Source organism: Pinus tabuliformis, chromosome 6 (genome assembly GCF_031772625.1).
Source record: "Pinus tabuliformis cultivar Carrire ecotype Pingquan chromosome 6, CPIR1, whole genome shotgun sequence".
Classification (NCBI taxonomy): domain Eukaryota; kingdom Viridiplantae; phylum Streptophyta; class Pinopsida; order Pinales; family Pinaceae; genus Pinus; species Pinus tabuliformis.
The window spans coordinates 55,255,325-55,274,555 of record NC_142292.1 but is presented as its reverse complement, the minus strand read 5'-3'; the positions used below and the strand labels follow the sequence as shown (position 1 = coordinate 55,274,555).

Sequence of the window (19,231 nt, the reverse complement as noted above, 5' to 3'; positions counted from 1 at the left end):
ATCAAGGGAATTACACAAAAAATAATCTACTTTAAAAACTGTTTGTAGTCTTCAACTTCTAAATAATATACATCAATTCAATATTTTGTTCATTTAGTTGGGCCACACACTTACAAAAGTGTAAACATCAACCCACTACAATACAGCGATTCTTTGAAAATTAAGTGTAAACATCAACCCACTACAATACAGCGATTCTTTGAAAATTAGTGAACAAAAGACCCAACATTTTGTATCACTTTCTCAAGAATGTTCATAACTACAAACCTCTATGGATAATATTTAAGTTTTAAGTATTACTGGGCAAACATTAAAGAAAAATGTCTCATATATCCATACGAAATAAGCTTGGTTGTCCTCAAAGTATCGTTGCACTATTACCATTATGTCAATATGCATAGTTAAAAACTATATATTAATCTATACGCCATCTCTTTATCTTAATTTGAAAATTATGTTGCACCACAAACAGACCACCAAAGAATCAATACATGCTCTAAATCTAACAAAAAATTCCATTTATATAAATGCACAGTTGGATATTATTAACTTGAACTGATATATTTCATGGATAAGAAGTTAAATAACTCAAAATAATTATTTTGAATGAAAAGTGATTCTACTTACGACATGCCAAAACTACTTCTTCTACCTCTTCATACCTCCATTAGATGCTATTTATAATCAAGTTATACCGCAAAAGATAATATATTTAGAATTATAATACAGAAATGTGTATAAATTAAAGATGACTTTGACCAATTGCAAAAAGACGTAGCATCTACTAAATGCATTCCATAAATCCAATGCATCCCATAGATCCAGTGATAACTTTATTTATATGACATTTAATGACATGGTGCAAGTCAATATTTACTTTTCATGAGGTATTAATTTTATATTTGTTCATATATTAATGTTAAATGGTCTAATAAGAAATAACTTAATTTAGTCATCTTTATAATTTTATTAAAGAAAAACAATCAAATTCATTTTAAGGTGAGTGTGAAAATCGTTTATTGTTCATATCCCCACAATCACAATCTAAATTAAAAGCTTCAATTGATGTTAAAAGATAATGAAATTTATAAAAGTTATTTGAAATTCAAACATAATCAAAATGCAAATGAACAGAAAAATAAAATGAAGCTTGAATTTGAAAAATAAAAAGAGAAATCTGAAACATCAAAATCTTCACTTCTAAGTGCAAGATGAACATTATTAGCTACGTAACACGCGAAAGTCAAAAAAGGAGAGATTCCAGATCCATTCATCGTTTTTATGTCAATTCCTATTTGAACAACTATGAGAAAACATTCCTTGTGATACGAAGAAAAAGATTAAAATGCACCATGCATGATGCAACCTAATCCTAATGTCCAATAGAAAAATTATGGTTGGTATGCAGGAGGCAAAAGCTATCCACACAGTCGAATTTCGTCTGTCTTCGCATTAGTTTAATCATCGATAAACTCTGATATTCCTTCCCAACGTAGCCAAGTCCTTCAAAACAATAACACCGTTTGTTTGGAAGTTGATTTTTAATTTTCCCTTGACACCACACCTCTAGGTACAGCTATGACAATAGCTAAGAACAAAGTTCAAAGAAGGTGCCGAAGCATGAAAATCCAACGGTGGCTGTTTTGGATAATCATAACCAACATTTCAAACACAATCCAAGACAATATCAGCCGTTAATGTTTCCCTGTTTTGGATAAGCATAACCAACATTTCAAACATAATCCAAAACAATATCAGCCGTTAATGTTTCCCTATGTTTTTCCTTCAGGGTCGGAGGTCCATAGAAGCACATACCCATGCCAAGTAAAGCGAATTAGGAAACCAAGATTCACACTTGGCACACGCTATACATGTTCATACATACCAAATAATGTCGTCAAAAGCAGATTGACTGGTATTTTGCTGAAGTGATTTCCAATTCAAAATTGATATGAGGAATGTAGTTTGAAACAATACAAGCTTTTTCATAAAGCAATAAAATGCATAACATCTTCAGCAGTATAATGTTTTGGTCGACAGCATTAATTGTTGTGAAACACTAGATATTATTCTACCATCCTGGAGGATATCCTAATCCAGATAAGCACTTCGAGTATATCATGTGTAGGCATCCCTTACATGGGCTGGTTTATTCCTTGTTCTCATAAAACAGAAAAGAAGTTTTTTCCCAATAAATGCAAGTGACATAATCACAACTTCTTAACAACGCCTTAACTCCGTTGCCGAATCTCATTTATCGATAAAGACTTTCGGAACGAAGATTCTCAGCTATCTCCGTTTCCCATCTATCTCCATTCTCCAGAAGTTTTTCCTTATCATATAAAAGCTCCTAAAAAGAAATTTGAAAAAAAAAACCATCATTGCGTACCCCAAACAGTAAACGAAAAAGAGCAAAACAGGTCATTGGGAAAGAACTATTTCAGAAACTCACTTCATGTGTTTCTGTGGCGAATTCAAAATTAGGCCCTTCAACAATAGCATCAACAGGACAAGCTTCTTGACAAAAGCCACAGTAAATGCATTTTGTCATGTCAATGTCATATCTGCATATTCACCGCCATCAGAAAATCTGGATATGCTTCTTTGAGAATCACAGAAGCAAATATTAGAAATTCGGTAGTGAACTCTATGTTACCTAGTTGTTCGACGACTACCATCTTCTCGTTCTTCAGCTTCAATGGTGATTGCTTGAGCGGGACAGATCTGATAAAATGAATGGGGAATACCATTGCAAGAATTATTCACATCATAGGAAATTCCAGTTCTTCAGACAAAATCAAAATGCAGGTCGTTCCTAATTTACAACTGAAACAGAAAAGTACGTATAAACACCGACTTTATATACCTTCTACACACCGCAAACATATGCCTGTATCACCATATCGATTTTATTGAAGAATTTATAATGTATCAACACATCTCAATTTATCAAAGAATTTACTCTGCCAAAACAGCCTCGAACATATTTTCCCATCTCCATGCCCAAGAAAAAAGTGGAATAATATGACACCCCAAATAAGAAACACAAGACACACCACCAGTATTATATGTACTGACCGAGTCAACAGAGATCATGGATGGAACAAGCCAAATTTACTTGCTGAGAAAAAATCATGACTAGGCAAGTATAAAAAGAAAAACCTATTAAAAATTCAACACTTCCTCTTATTCGACTTACTCCACTTCCCCGTGAATAAATTTCACAAAGATTGTAGGTAGTTTTTCATCTTTTGGAAATATTAGGGGCATTTGTCAGCTGTCTTTTTATCATAAAAAGAGATGATAAAAACAGATGACCAAAAAATAAACTAAAAAATGGTGAGAAAGAGGGGTTTTTTCTTCAAGGAAAAAGTGAGGTAATAAACTGTATGAACTGCCTAGCAAAAACACTTTAACAGTGTTGATTTTTTCATGATTTTCTAGACTGATAATTACTTCCAATGATTTCTTCATTAGTTTATCTTATGTCACATTCGTCATTAAGCAATTATACGTACCAAAAAACAAAAACCTTCAATAGTAAAACAATAATGACAGTAGGATCATAAAGAGTCAGTTAAACACAAGAGACAAAATTTATCCGAGGAAAACCCTAACCAGGGAAAAACCCAGCAACCTTTTTTTAGAGAAATTTTTCAATTCAACAAAAAATACAATCTGAGTTCTATAGAACAACCTGGAAATTCCTAGGGCTAGACTAACCCTCCATCCATGAACAACAGTACAAGATTTCCTTCCAGGGTTTCCTTCCAACTATGCCTTCTTCAAGCAGAAATTCGGCCTTCTAATCTGCCTCAGAATAAACACAAATTCATCCTTCAAGTCTGCCACAGATTCGTCCTTCAAGTCTGTCACGGATTCATCCTTTAAGTCTGCCTCAGAAACGTCCTTTAAGTCTCCCACAGATTCATCCTTCTGCCTCAGAAACGTCCTTTAAGTCGCCCACAGACTCATCCTTCTGCCTCAGAAATCTCCCTTTCTCGCATGCGTGAACAGAGATAAATTATGATCCGAATTGGTCACAAATGGAAGAGGACAAGTGTGAATTTATGGTGATCTAAGATGCCCCCAAGTGGTGTGTCTCTTGGGCTGAGCCGATCTATACTTTTGGGACTGACTTGACTTGTGTGGAGACATAGAATTTAAATTTAAAAAGTTTGATTTTCCCTCTTTTGAAGCTGACTTGAGATTCAAATTTTATTTATCATTTTCTTTCGTATGAAGACCTACAAAAATTTAACACTCCCTCTTAGCTGGGAAGGTATTCATAATGACTTTCCCATGTTCTCATGTTGAATAAAAAATTCTCTATCCCAAGAAAAGGTTGAATGAGCTCAGCTATGTTGATGAATCCATCCACCTCATGTTCTATACCAAAACCATGTGGAAAGCATCCGGCATCAGCATCATGCAAAGGGATCTAGTAACCCACTAGTCACATCTCCTTTGCAAAGGATCTAGTCAAACACAAGCCAAATACCCATTGGCAGGTCAGGCACCACTAACACAAGACTAGTCCTTGGGTCACCAATCTACCAAGTCGTCACTTGGAGTCTTGTTAGGAACCCACCTGACCCATGGTGAAACTCGAGGCCCATTTACCATTCCCACATGTTGTCACATGCTATTGAGGCCCATTTTTTCTATATATATTTTTTTAATCTTTTTTTTCTTTTTATTATTAATAATAATAATAATCATAATAATATCCATTTTTAAGGTCACAACCAAGCCAGAGACCAAATTGGTGTATGAGACCCCCTTGTTTGTGGGACAAGGGACCCACTTGCATGCAGCGATTTGACTGCTAAGTCTACGAAGCCATACATACTCTACCCCCCTCTGGTTTTGAACCTGTGACCTCTTAGGAGGAAACACATGCTCTTAAGCATTAGGCCACTCAAGCTCTAGATAAGTACCCTTTCACAAATAGGCATGTCTCTAAGACATGCCTTTTCATTATTAACTAACTAACCATTAGTTAATTTACTTATTATTTATTATTATATTTATATTATTATGATTATTATTTATTATCTATTTTTGTTTATTTTTACATAATTTATGTTCATAACATCTCGTGAGATGCCTACAAGTGATTATTGAATGGCCAAATGCTTGATAGTGAAATGGAGAAGTGTAGCGAAACGCTTCAACGACAACAATGTTGATGAATTTGGTGGTCAAAGACCTAGATCCGAGAACACGGCTTTGTGCAGCGGTGGAGTGGCCAGAGGATCGACTGCTCTGATACCAATATAATGACCAAAAGTCGTATATGCAACGGAAATATTAAAATACTTTGTAGACAAAGACTGGGATTAAATGGTATATTGTATTAAAGAATTGATGTAGGATGATTACAAATGAGAATGAGGGTCATGTCTATATAGCCAGGTAAGTACCCTTTCACAAATAGGCATGTCTCTAAGACATGCCTTTTCATTATTAACTAACCATTAGTTAATTTACTTATTATTTATTATTATATTTATATTATTATGATTATTAATTATTATCTATTTTTGTTTATTTTTACATAATTTATGTTCATAACATCTCGTGAGATGCCTGCAAGTGATCAAAACCAGTGAGCAGAAGCTCATTTAGTCCAACAACAAGGGCCGCCAGTGGGACCGGCAAGAGGACACTCATAGGGATCAAGTACAGTGACTAGTATCAGTATTTCCTCAAGTGTAGTAGATCCAGGGAGTTCTCAGCAGACGGAGCAACAGAGACAAGATGAGGAGGCGCTGGTTGAACCTCCCACCACTAGTGGTCGAGCCAGCAAAGAGGTTCATCAGACATTGAGAGATGCAGAGGAGTTGGTGACTCCATTTGAATAACAAAGCCCTAGTTCTTCATTGTACTTCTAGGTCGATGTTGGTAGGGTGAAGCAAGCATTTTTCTAGGCATCTTTAAATTCACCCTTGCGACTCCTCCATAATTTACATGTATATCTCAATAAGATGTCTTTCTTTGATGATTTTCCTGCTTTAGACATCACTACCATCCCTGGGAACCCTAATCATGTCACAGGAAGGATGGTACATGGGGTGCCCATATTTGATGGTGATTCACTCTCCACAATTGATCATGTGGAAAGATTTATTGCACATGCTTCAAAGGAAAAAGTGGTCCACCAGGATGTCCTTATACTATTGTTCATGAGCTCTCTCCATGGTCATAACTCATGGTTGCATAATCACGAACCTAGGAGCATCTCATCTATTGAGGAGTTCATTGATGGCTTTCTCAAACATTTTCAAATATGCCCCGCATTAAGCATTCAAAAGGAAGCCTTCATCAAGAATCATCAAAAATTTCAAAATCTAAGTGATGAGCAAGAAGACGAGTCCTCCTTGCGTCCACATGATGAAAAATATGATTCTTACAACACATGTTGGGGAGGATGAGTCTATGGAAAGTCAGGTTGAGGCTAACCTTACCTTTCTAAAGGATATTACTCTTGATGACTCTTCTTTTGAGAACCTTGGGGAAGGTAATCCCATTAGCCCCTTGGAAGTTGATATTGGAGATTACTTTCATATTGAAAAGGAGAAATGGGAAATTGTTGGTCCTCAATTTGATTGTGCTCCCATTTATGATACTGACAGGGAGAATGAGGTTAGGATTGGTCTCCCCTTTATTTATGATGACATATCCATCGATACACGTCGAAAGGAGGATCATTATTCTCCTTTTTTGGAAAACCCTATCTTTGATACTAATGATGAGGCCCTTGCTCCTACTTGCCTTCCTTGTGATTCTGGGAGTATATCCAAATCACTTGAGCCTTTAGAATATGATTTTCAGGAAAGGAGCCCTATTGAATACAATACCTCACCTTCCCTATCGCCTTTCCTTCTTGTTCATCATTTTGAGTCATCCATAAGTGATTCCCTCACCCCTTGTCATATGATCTCAAGTGACCATGAAGCCCTTTCCCCCTTCTGAGTATAGTGTCAAGGAAGAGCCCCTCATTGAATATACTTTATCTCCTTGGACACACCCTCGGGATTATGATCACTCCATTACCTCCCCACTCCAATGTGACCATCACCTTGAGCAACCTATTTGTTGCACTCCTTCCTTCCCTCACCCTCTGTTCCCCTCCCATCATGACCTTGTTGCATCCACAAAGCATAATATTATGAGCAATGATTGCGATAGGGAGTTCTTGAGGGGTGATCATTCATTCCACTATTGTGTACTTAGAGGGAAAGCCTCTCACTTCTAGATTGGCTCATTTTCCTAGGGCTTCCTGTTACCTCGAATGGAGATCATATTTTCCCACCTCCCACCTAATTCATCTTCTCTATGATTGTGTCAACATTTGCTTTAGGATTTGCTACATGGGTAATTATATTGGAAGGCATATGTATATTGATATGATGATACATTGGTTGCACTGGGTTTATGATTTCACTTCGTATTAATATTGTATTATATGCATGTTAGGGTAGGATGCATTGCATACTTATTTTCTCATTACAACTAACATCATATGGTATTCTAATGATAGATTAGTTGCATTTAGATTAGATTTGCACTTTAATTTCTTGTTGACTTTTATAGCCTCATAATAAGCATGGGTGATCATAAGACACCACAAAAACATGCTGCCCTGTGTGCTTGGTCCTTGATATGTGCAAGTAATAGGTCTACGGTACCAAGAAATGGTTGGCATTCTCATGAACTCTCGTTCAAGCAGCTTCACGCATTTCCCAAGAGATCATGCCCTTGTTGGAGCCAGATGTTACACACCACCTGTGGGTAGTGTATATAGGAGAATTTTTTTCTCCTAGATGGTCCTCATTCGGCAACCAATAGCCCCTTGCAGCCCCCAGATAGCTCGACGTGCCATTTTCTCCACCACCTAAGCCAGCCATGTGGTCCCTTGCCCATCTATTATGAATGTATATTTGACGGTGGGCCTCCCGACCCCAAAGGTATGACTTTTCATTGGTTTGGTTGAGTAGTTTTGTTTACTTTTCATGGGCACTTTGGGGAATGGATTGGTGGGGAGATTCGGCGCAAAGAGTGGGTTAGGTCTGTATTCTCGTCTCCACTACCTGATTTCATGGTTACCCTTCTATCCTAGTCTCGTGGGATCTCCTTTACTAGCCATTAGCTTTAGGGATGGCACTACATGGGAAATCCCAGTTTTGGTTGCATGGTCCCGCTTCTCGATACCACCTACGTTACTCCCCTCCACTCATTTTAGCCCCATTCATCTCTTTTCCCATCCAGGTCCACATAGGGTTAGCCTCCCCCTCCCCTTGTCCACACCTTGGGCCGAACCCGGAATGATGCCCCAGAGGTTCATGTAGCTAAAAAGAAATGAAAAGCATAATTTGGCCATGCTCAACAGGAAATGTACCACAAAATGCAAAAGGTCGGGGCATACAAACTTAGCACATACGCAAAAGCCAAACATGAGCTCTACCCCTTATCCATTTCCATCACTCTGGTTACTATGGGCCTTAGATGATCCTCCTCCATCATTAAGGAACCCATGATTGTCCCAACCCCTAGTGGGCGATGTACTGCCCCACCTTAAGGGGGTATCCACTATTATATATTACACATCATGCTCTCATCCCCTGGAGCCCCGACCAGTTGTGAAGAAAAATCGATCAAAGGCAAAAAAGCATATGAAGAAGGGTGGAAGGGTCAAGGTAACTCATGTACCTCCTACACTCATATACCCAAGGTGTGGGCTTCCCCTATTATAGCTACCCTTGCGCCATGACTATGGTCTGGATGTTTCCCCTCATCCCCACTTCGTTCCATTACTATATCATTTGCCACCTGCCACTTGAGGAATGTACCATGGACATATCACCCCCTTTAAAGGTTGAAACCACCTAATAGGGTCCTTGATTAACCCCTTATTGAGCTTGGAGACACTTGTACACGCCGAAGACCATTGTGAAAGGGCATGCCACCATGAAGTGCCCCATTGATCCCCATGACTTGTAAGCTCTTTTACTTCATTACTCTAATGATTTATTGTATTGGAGGGCAAAGGGGCGCATTGGATCTTATGCAACATTGCAGGTGGATTTCCATTTGGGGCTTGGTCTCCCTATACAGGGTCTTGGCCCTCCGGAGGGCCACATTGGCACTTGTAGGGTGAGCGTTGAGAGCCATGGGCCTCCACCATAGCAGAGAGTACTTCATGGATCCCCTGCACCACTTGTCGATTGCTCGTGTTCCACCTTTTAGATGAAGATGATGCACCTGTTCACCATGGCCAACCGGCTCCAGACATGCACAATACACTTGGCAGATGTTGCAGGGTCCAGAGGATGTCTCCCGCTGCAGAGGGAAGACTTATATTATCATCCTAGCCCTTGCAAATGGTCTACAGGCATTTTCGATCCACTTGGAGACCCATGAGGATGTCCTTGTGCCCCCACACCCACTTGGGAGCACCACAGGTTCTTGCTTGGAAAACAAGGGGCCAACCCCTTGTCCACTATGTTTGGAGTCCAATTCTTCATCATGGCACCCTTTGGACTTCATTAGGCCTCCTCAAAGGCCCAACGACTCACTTTGTTCATCATTTGACCCTCTTGAAAGGCTTCTTACTATGTTATTGAGCTATTTGGTGGGCTTGTCACCAAAAGTATTGTTAGTATGCACATTATTTTAGTTTAGGGTCTCAATTAGGCCAATTTAACTTGTCACCAAAAGTATTGTTATTATGCACATTATTTTATTTTAGGGGCTCAATTAAGCCAATTTAACCAAATGTAATTCATTAGGGAGTGTATAAATATAACTGAGATGATTCATTTTGATCGTCATCACTTGGATTGGGTTATTTTCTCTTGTGAAATTTTTTCAACCCCTTTTGGAGGACGAGTTTGGATGTTATGGATGAATTTTGATGTTTGGATATTTCTCTCGTCTTGGAGCTTCATTATTGGCATAATTTGATGATTGGATATACTCTTTTATACATGTAAGGACTCTTTTAATGCTTATTCTTGTCATTTACTTTTGTCACATGAATGTTGTTAGAATTTTTGCTACACAAGTCTAAAATTTACCACTGCTTTATATGAAATTGTGGGAATTTTTGTTCTTTATAGTGTTGCATCATGTCATGGACCATGTATGAATGGGTGAATGTTCCTAGAGATAATTTATGTTAAATACATCTTGATAAGTCATCATATATTGCAAACTGAAGTATAAAGTCCTTACAGCAGTTGTTCTCATGCTCTAAATGCCATGTAGAGTTGTTGAAGGCCTCCTTGATTGGGTGAATTCTTCCCAAACCATAAATTCTCCTTGACTTCACCTCTCCCAAAGGGAAAGGCATCAATGCTCCATTGGTGATATTTTTCAATGCTTATTCTTTTCACCTCTCTTTTTCTAGGCCTAGCCTACATAGGTCACCTAGGGCATCAATTATCTCACAATCTAGCCAGCCAAACACTTCAATTTTTGGTCCACAATTGCACTGAGGTTTTCTCTAGAGGCCCTCCAAATTTGAAGCATATTTGATGATGGGATCTCGAGATATAACAAGCCCTAGCTCAAGGACTATTTCTTGCCCTAATTTTCCCTTGGCTAGTGTCTTCATTAGGATCATTGAATTCAAATATCAAATAAAATTTGTTCTTTGATCCTCTTCTCCTCCCTAATGAGGTCAAGTCCCTCATTGGGTGATTAACTCCATAGCCTTGACCTAATTTGGGTCTACTTGGTCCCGTGTGGCCCTACAACCTATTGACACCAATTCCATAAAGATCACACAAAGACCGATTCTCCATAAGGATTTACAGGCCTAGGAATCATCTTTGCAATATATATTCCCAAACCCTAGCCTCAAGAATCCTCTTAGCCCTTCCTAGAGAACATATCACCTTGTTTCCCGAGCAAGAAAAGCCATATAATTGAATCTCTCTTGTGAATAGGCCTTAGGAATCACTCCTTTCCATCTCATTGTTCCATTCATCTAGTGATTCCCCTTCATACTACGTCTCCTCCCATCGGTGAAAGTCAGTAAAGAGCAGGGAGATTTAGCTAAGGTGACGGTGGGCTATCGCTCCATTATTTCCCTTGACCTAGTAATTGCTCTATAGGATCCCCTCCTAGGACCCCTTCTAGTTTGAGCGATAACAGGGCCAAAACCTCTCCTCCTGAGAGGAAAACCCACAAGAATTCTTCTCTTCTTATAGAATCTTCAAATGACGAAATTCCAAGACCTATGACTTTTGTCAAAGACCCCTCCAAGACGAAGTTAGCTTCTCCTTGATGAACTAGCTTCTCACATAGTCAACCCAAATCAATTTCTTCTTTTGCACAACTTTGACCCTTTTGCACAAATTTCAGCTTCTTCAGTAAGTCCGCAACATTTTTTATCCTATTGCAATCTGTGACTTTCACAAGTGTGAGTAAAGTAGGGTAGAATAGAGTTCCTTTTTCTCCTTGCTTAGTCCTCCCCTTTTCTTTCTTCGATACTCGGCTTCCAAATTAGAACTTGGCAATTCAATTGGCTTCTTATGATGAATGTAATTTGGTCTTGTTACAGTAGATAGGATGACCTAATTATAGTCCGCCCGTGTGAGAGATAGTGGCACAAAAAATCAGATTTTGCTTTCACCTTTTGTTTCCTCGTAATCTCCTTCTTCTTCGCTTCTTTTTGGTGTCTTCTTCTTCCTTGATCAAACTTGTTGGTGCCTCCAATTTATAGGTTTCTTTGGTAGCCCTAATAAGCAAACTTCTCACAGCTTGTAGGTCGACTTGTCTTGGAGGGATCTTTTACATACTATATGACTCAAACAAATTTTTTTACATGATATAAAGTGCCCAATGGGGTCCTTCATATATGACAATGACTTAGTTGACTTCTTGACTCTATGACAAACCCTAGAAGCATTCAATTGATGCTTTACCTATAAATAAAATTGACCTTGAGCATGAAACTCATGCTAAAAATAATAATAATAATTTTCCTTTCTTTTTATGATATACAAGAGTCAAGAGTACATTTCATATTTATGAATATCGAGCCTAGTTACATATACCAACAATCCCTCTTGACTAGGGAGGTATTCATAATACATATAAGGTACTTGGACATTCCTATACTGAAGAATTCTCATAAGAAGAGTTGGATTGGTAAACCATCTCATAAGCTAACATATCAGCTTATATCAGTGCGTCTCATCATACCAACCAGTATTGTCACATAGCAAGACCTTGACTAACAGTGCCATCTCTCCACAAGGTAAGAGCACAATGCTGGCGAGACAATGAATTATAGGCACCATCATCATCGTCTCTTAAGGCACATACCCCATCCGGATGTTAACAAGGTATGTCCTTCTAGGATCATTCATGTTTTAGATTAACACATCCTCAAGGAATTTCCTCTTTGACTACTCTTACCTATTGGATGCCCTACCTCATCCTCAAAGAGTATCGAAAACCAAATGCTTACCCAATCCTCCATTCTTTCTTCACAACATGAAGACAAGAATGATGTGTCTATCTCTCCCTCTCAATTAGGGAGGATCTATTCGTTCCTATAAAAGGAATACACCCAAGTTCCTTAGGAACTTGCCCAAGCTCCCTCTTAACTAGGGACTTGTCTTCAACAGCGACTATTTGCTCTTCGGTGGTACTATCAGTTGTTGTAGGGCTTCTCCTTTCAACATCATGTCATGAACTTCAACTTCTTTATCATGGAACCTTCTTCTTCTAAAACTTCTTTGTAGGGCATCAGCCATCTTCACCATCACTTCCCTTCAACAAAACATAGTGTTGAACCAATAGTCATGTTATCCTTCTTTTCATCACAAAGTGATCTTCTAGTCCACATATGGATATTCTTCATACAGCTACCTCTTCCAAGTCATGCTTCTTTCAATATCTTCCATCCAATCTCATGAGTACTAGTTGTAGGTCACTTCTACAACCCTCTTTCGGTAGCCCTGTTGCAAACCAACCAGATGCTTTCTCAAAAATCAAAACTGAACATCAAATAAACATTACCTCTTTTTGATGGCCTTTCGTCATGACATCGACTTCTAGCAGTATCAACATCCTACACATCTATGAATCTATCTCGAAGACATTCATTACCAAGGTTCTCTTTTTCCAACATACCTATCAAAGTCTTCATACCTTCTTCATGGAGATGTCATAGCTAATCCTTCTTGTTATCAGATGTTGATCACTTATCTTATCTTATGTTACTATAGATACATCTTTCACGAACTCTTCTTTCACCTTCTCTGCATATGCCTTCCTCAGGATCTCTATACGTAGTTCCTTCATCATAGGAACCATAGTTGTCGAATACCTTATTTTCTTCATGAGGTCATATTATGTTGATTTCATCTTGTCAATATGTAGAAGAGTTCAAGGCATATTGTCTACATGCCTTCATGTATCTTTGTAAAGGAAGAGGTGTCTTCAGCATGTTCATGAGATAGAGCATTCTACCCATTCTATCTGCAACCATATGATGACATGACCTTATCTAACTATTACTAAATGTGTACATACCTCTTCCTTCATGTCGTCACCTAGAATTCCTTCAGGCAACTTCCTTTCCTTGCTTGAAGATGAAAATACTTCAACCAACTTGATATGTTGCACATCTTTGTCATCATACCATCATTCTTCTAAACAGTGGATTCCACACAAGGTGGAATGTAGACTACCTGCAAGACACTTGCTTCTTCTTAAGTAGAGGTGAATCTTCTAACAAAGATTCCAATGGAGGATCTTAATGATCCTCATTCTACAAATGCTCCTTTCTAATGATGATGATGTATGATAATCTCTTTATCTTGCTAGATGACTTTTTCCAACCATATAGACTACTACTTTGGTTTTCCTTCTATGATTCTAATGATGATGTCATGAGATACTTCCTTTTTATCATGTGATATGACTGCTTCAGCCATATGAACTTCTATTTCAGTTATCCCTCCATCCCTTTATGATGATGTCATCTCAATTTCTATAATGCATCCTATTATGCAAGTGATGACTTTCTATCTTCTACAAACTGAAAAGAACTAAGTACATAATGTCATCTCAGTCATAGTAGAGGTCTTTTACTTCCTCCTTTGACTTCTTTTCAGGCTCTTCTACTTTTTCGGTGACATGGGCTTCATTTCTTTCTTTTCTTTTCTTGTTGTCATTCTTGAGTTTAGGATAATTCATTTTGAAATGCCCATATTCATTACATCCATAGCATTGGATTTTTGACATATCGATCTTCTTTTGAGATCGTTTTCGAGACTTCCCTTTCTTCTTTGCCATAGCCATAGCTTCAAATGCTTGACCGAACACCATTCTTCGCCTTTAATCTAGTTTCTTCAATCTTGCATAATGACCACAGATCGTTGAATGGAGTGGTTTGCTTCTTCCCATAGATGCTTGATACAAAATTGTCTCATTCATCAAGTAGTGCATTGAACACAATGGTGGTCGTTTTCTGATCAGACATTATTTCTCCTAGCTCTTGTAGTTCGTCTCTTATTTGAGATACCCTCATAAGGTATGAGGCTACCCCTTCATCTTTTGATACCTTCATCTTGTATAGTTTGATTCTCAATGATATGATTTTTCCCACAGTGCTACCAGTTTTGAATAGATCTCTTTCATTGTCTTCAATTTCGCTACATAAGGGATGAGAGAATCCTTTATTGACTCTATGAGAATCCTTTGAGCCCTTATTTCTCCTTTCATTGTGAAAAAATCGTTACTGGAATCCTATTGCAGCAACTAGAATTAATTATTCTAATTGTTAATTAATTTAACAATGTATTTTCTATGGCAAATATCGAATAAATCACACTGTAACCTTCACAAATAAAACTGCAAAAATAATAGCACTAGAAACTGAGAAATATGCTACTACACACACATAAAAAGTGACAATTATTTTTGGACAAATGTCCCCAGAAAAAAACCCAACTTGGGAAAACCGGTGCAGCAGCTGAGGGTTTTAATTATTAAGCAGCAGTGAGAAATTATGAGTACAACTGGATACTGAATATTGTCAATCTTGCAGAGAAAATACTGGCAAAAATAATCTGAGGGAAATTATCGTCACTCTAAGCTATCTCGGCACTGTCTAAGCTCTGAAAGGCTAGTCGTCCAACTTGCCATGCGCAAGCTTTGCATCAACCTAATGTTGCCTGCCACACATGCTACTTGAATTCACTGCCAATCTAGCCGTCCTACCTGCTGCTGACTAGAAAAACACTTCTCCAGCCCTCTGGAACCTCTTCCCAGACTCCAACATTGAAAATGTCTTCTCCCCTCAGCGAATCGAAATGCCTTTTAGAGGCTTCTGCCAAGCCCTTGCGCAGCCTCCTAGAGAAATTTTGGCCTCTCTGCAAATGAAATCACCGGATCTGGAAGACCTTCCTCCAACTTCACTGTCCCTGCCCCTCTTTCTTGCTTCCTTCTAAAGCTCAAACTCTTCATGCTACTTCCTCTGGAAAATTGAACTCTCCAAGGAAATGGATCTCTATGTGTCTCACAAGTGTGTTCCCCATCTACCCATCAATTTCTTCTTATAATCTTTTGTTGGACCACCAACAGCCAAGATTAAAACTTAATCAAAGGCCCAAATTATTTTCGAGTCAATCCGTGCGAGTTTCTATATGATTCATACCTTATCTCAATTAATTCTTATTAATTAACCCCTTTTCCTAAGTTTAGACTTGGGAAATAATTAAAAATAGGCTAATAATCTAATTGAGACACTTCTAGGTGGAATTTCCATAAACGGTTTCTAGGTTATGGAGAACTCGTGTGTTTTAGCCTCTCCACAAAGTTTCAAGACTAGAACACTTCTGATGCTACAAAAACTAACATTTGTGTACTTTGATAGATCTTGAGATTGCTCTTGAGGTGGTTTAGTGATTGATCCCATGACATATTCACTAACTTCATTTTCTATAAGGATCAAATCTATTCTCTTCTTCCATTCAAAGGTAATTCAATGAGCCAACTAGTTTGTTGTTCTCCTTGCAGAAAGAAGTCATTGTGGATTGAGACATAAAATATAGAATACTTACTTGTCAAGTGAAGATACTCCTTTTGATGATGATACCTTCAACTTGATGCCTTCTTGATGAGGTTGTATTGAAGATGCTTTCTTAATGAAGATTGCTTCCTTGATGACCTTCTTTCTTCAAGTATGCTTGAGATGTGATCCTTTCTTCAATAAGAGGGAGATCGCCTTGATTTCTTTGATGATGATGGCAATGCTTCTTCTTCCTTCCTTTGGACGATAATGTAGAATGTGGAGGCTTCACAAGGTGCTTCAAATGTAGAGTCCTTTCTTTGAGTGGACATAAGGTCCTTGAGGTCTTCTTTCTTCTTCAAAGTGGTGTTCCTTATAGATGATGTGATCCTTGTGATGAGAAGAGCGGTCCTCCTTGATGCTTCTCCTCGTTCTTGGCCCTTATGTATTCTTCTTCATATGTATGATCTTCAAACTGCCTTCTTCTTGTTGTAGTCAACTTGAATATGAAACCATGTTGAGAAATCTAAGGGGCAACTAGATTAGGTTATTTCTCTTCCTTTGATAACTGCTTGTTATATTCTTTTGCTTAATTATTAGCTTCTTCTTTCACTTGATTATTATTGTGTTCTTTATCATCAACAGCGATCAAACAATGAAGATCAATGAGACAAGAGGACACAAAATGTAGGCTACTAGCAATGGCCAAAACCTCTCCTCTTGAGAGGAAAACCCACAAGAATACTTCTCTTCTTATAGAATCTTCAAATGACGAAATTCCAAGACCTATGACTTTTGTCAAAGACCCCTCCAAGACCAAGTCAGCGTCTCCTTGATGAACTAACTTCTCACAAAGTCAACCCAAACCAATTTCTTCTTCTTTTGCACAACTTTGACCCTTGTCACAAATTTGGGCTTCTTCAATAAGTCTGCAACTTTTTTGGCCATCCTACAATCTGTGACTTTCGCACATGTGAGTTATGTAGGGCAAAATAGAGTTTCTTTTTCTCCTTCGCTTAGTCTCCCCTTTCTTCTTAGATACTCGGCTTCCAAAATAGATCTTCTTGGCACTTCAATTCGGCTTCTTATGATGAATGTAATTCGGTCTTGTTATAGCAGACAAGATTCCCTAATTACAGTTCACATGTGTGAGAGATGGTGACCCAAAAACTCAAATTTTGCTTTCACCTTTTGTTTCCTTGTATCTCCTTTTTTCTTCGCTTCTTTTTGGTGTCTTCTTCTTCCTTGATTGAACTTGTTGGATGATGCTCAAATGAGGCTGAGTGCCTCCAATTTATAGGCTTCTTGGGCGCCCTAATAGGCCGACTTCTCACAGCTTGTAGCTCGACTTGTCTTGGACAGATCTTTAACATACTTTATGACAAACAAATTTCTTTTACATGATATAAAGTGGCCAATGGGGTCTTTCATATATGACAATGCCTCAATTGACTTCTTCACTCTATGAAAAACCCTAGAAGCACTCAATGGGTGCTTGACCTATAAATAAATTTGAATTTGAGCATGAAACCCATGCTAAAAATAATAATAATAATTTACCTTTCTTTTTACAATATACAACAATCAAGAGTACATTTCATATTTATGAAGACCGAACCTAGTCACATGCTCTAATAGGAATAAGAGTTCTTGGTTTGTCGGGACAAGGGTTTAGGTTCTAGTGTTATTGGTCAGTCAAAGAAAATCATTGAATATCATTGTAACGTGGATCATTGTCCCTGATACGGGAGTCCACGCTTTTTGTATTTGTCTTTATAGGGTGGTAGGGTGGTGCTAGGTAGGTTTATGAAGTCACCTTTAGGTTGGGGCCTGTAAACACTTCAGGGCGGTAGGGTGGTGCAAGGGTGAGTTGTGGCTCGCTAGGGTGTTGGGGCATCCTTTCAGCTAACTGCTGATAAAACCAGGGCGTCCTACCAATGGGAATTGGAGAAGAATGTTTTTTTAGAGTTCTAGGAAGCTGTAGTTTTCTTTTGAGTTAGGGCGGAAGATTAAGGAACTTATTAGAAAAGCGTTCGTTCGTTTTTTACCCGAAGGGGGTTTCCCACCTGAAAATCTTGTGCCTACAGTCTCTATCTTTCTGCATTGTTGTTTACTGCTTTACTGAATAATTGTAATACTATTGAAGATTAACTAATGCTCTGAAAAATGATTAATTAAGTGTTAATTGGTAAGAAATGTTGATTCACCCTCCCTCTTAGTACACCAAGAATAGAGTTTTTTGTTTGATGGAGATCACTATGCACTATGGAGTGGAAGAATGCAAGTTCATTTACTTGCACAAGGATATCAAGTTTGGGAAATATTAAAACAGGGCTATAAAGCAACAACAAATGAACAGGGTAAGAAAAATGGTGTATATGATGTCAAAGTCAAGGATCTTATTATAAGTGGACTCACTCAATCTGTCTATGTTAAGGTATTGGCTTGCAAAACAACTAAGGAACTATGGGACAAGCTTTAAAACATATATGAAGGAGACTCAAAGGTCAAGAAAGCAAAACTTCAAATTTGCAGAGCTCAATTTGAACTAAGGATAAAAGAAGACGAGAACATTGCAACTTACTTTCAACATGTAGATGAAGTAACAAATGCCTTGGAAGGATTAGGAGAACCAGCAAATAAAAAGGTCATTGTTCGGAAGGTCCTCAAAACTCTTTCAACAATATTTAATCCTAAGGTTTTTGTCTTAGAAGATAGATCATACTTAAGCAACCTTAGTATGGATGAGCTACGTGGAATAATTATAGCATATCAAATGAGGATTGAAGAGGATGGTCCATCTAATATAGAAACAACGTTCACAGCATCCAAGAAGACCGGGAAATGAAAACAAGTATCTAAGCCAAGATCTAGTAGTTGCAAAAAAGAGGAAGAAGTGTTGAAGAATGAAACTAGGTTCGGTCTTCATAAATGTATGTCACAATATATTGTACTTGTCAAAAGAAAGAAAATGAAATTTTATTATTATTCAAATTGACTTATTAAAGCATGGGTTTCATGCTTGGGTCAATTGTTTTTAGGTCAAAGCCTCCATTGTAGGCTTCTAGGGTTTGTGTCAAGTGTCCTTGTCAATGTCATAATGTAAAGAACCCTTCTTGGGATTTATTTGTCAAAGAAGAAATTTATTTTATTGTAAAATAGGTCATTTAGGCCTCCTCCACCAAGTCGGCCTCA

General features: G+C 38.0%; 1 protein-coding gene across 1 annotated transcript in view; it reads right to left on the bottom strand.

The window, feature by feature from the left end:
* Positions 1-1,961: 1,961 nt before the first annotated feature.
* Positions 1,962-19,231, bottom strand: part of LOC149257191 (uncharacterized) — a 154,850-nt gene continuing 137,580 nt past the window's right edge. Inside the window, exons 6-8 of the mRNA XM_089413704.1 lie at positions 2,657-2,724; positions 2,453-2,564; positions 1,962-2,350 (exon numbers count right to left, since the gene is read on the bottom strand). Coding sequence (XP_089269830.1) covers positions 2,255-2,350; positions 2,453-2,564; positions 2,657-2,724 — 276 coding nt within the window. The 3' untranslated portion in view covers positions 1,962-2,254. The remainder of the gene's footprint in view (positions 2,351-2,452; positions 2,565-2,656; positions 2,725-19,231) is intronic.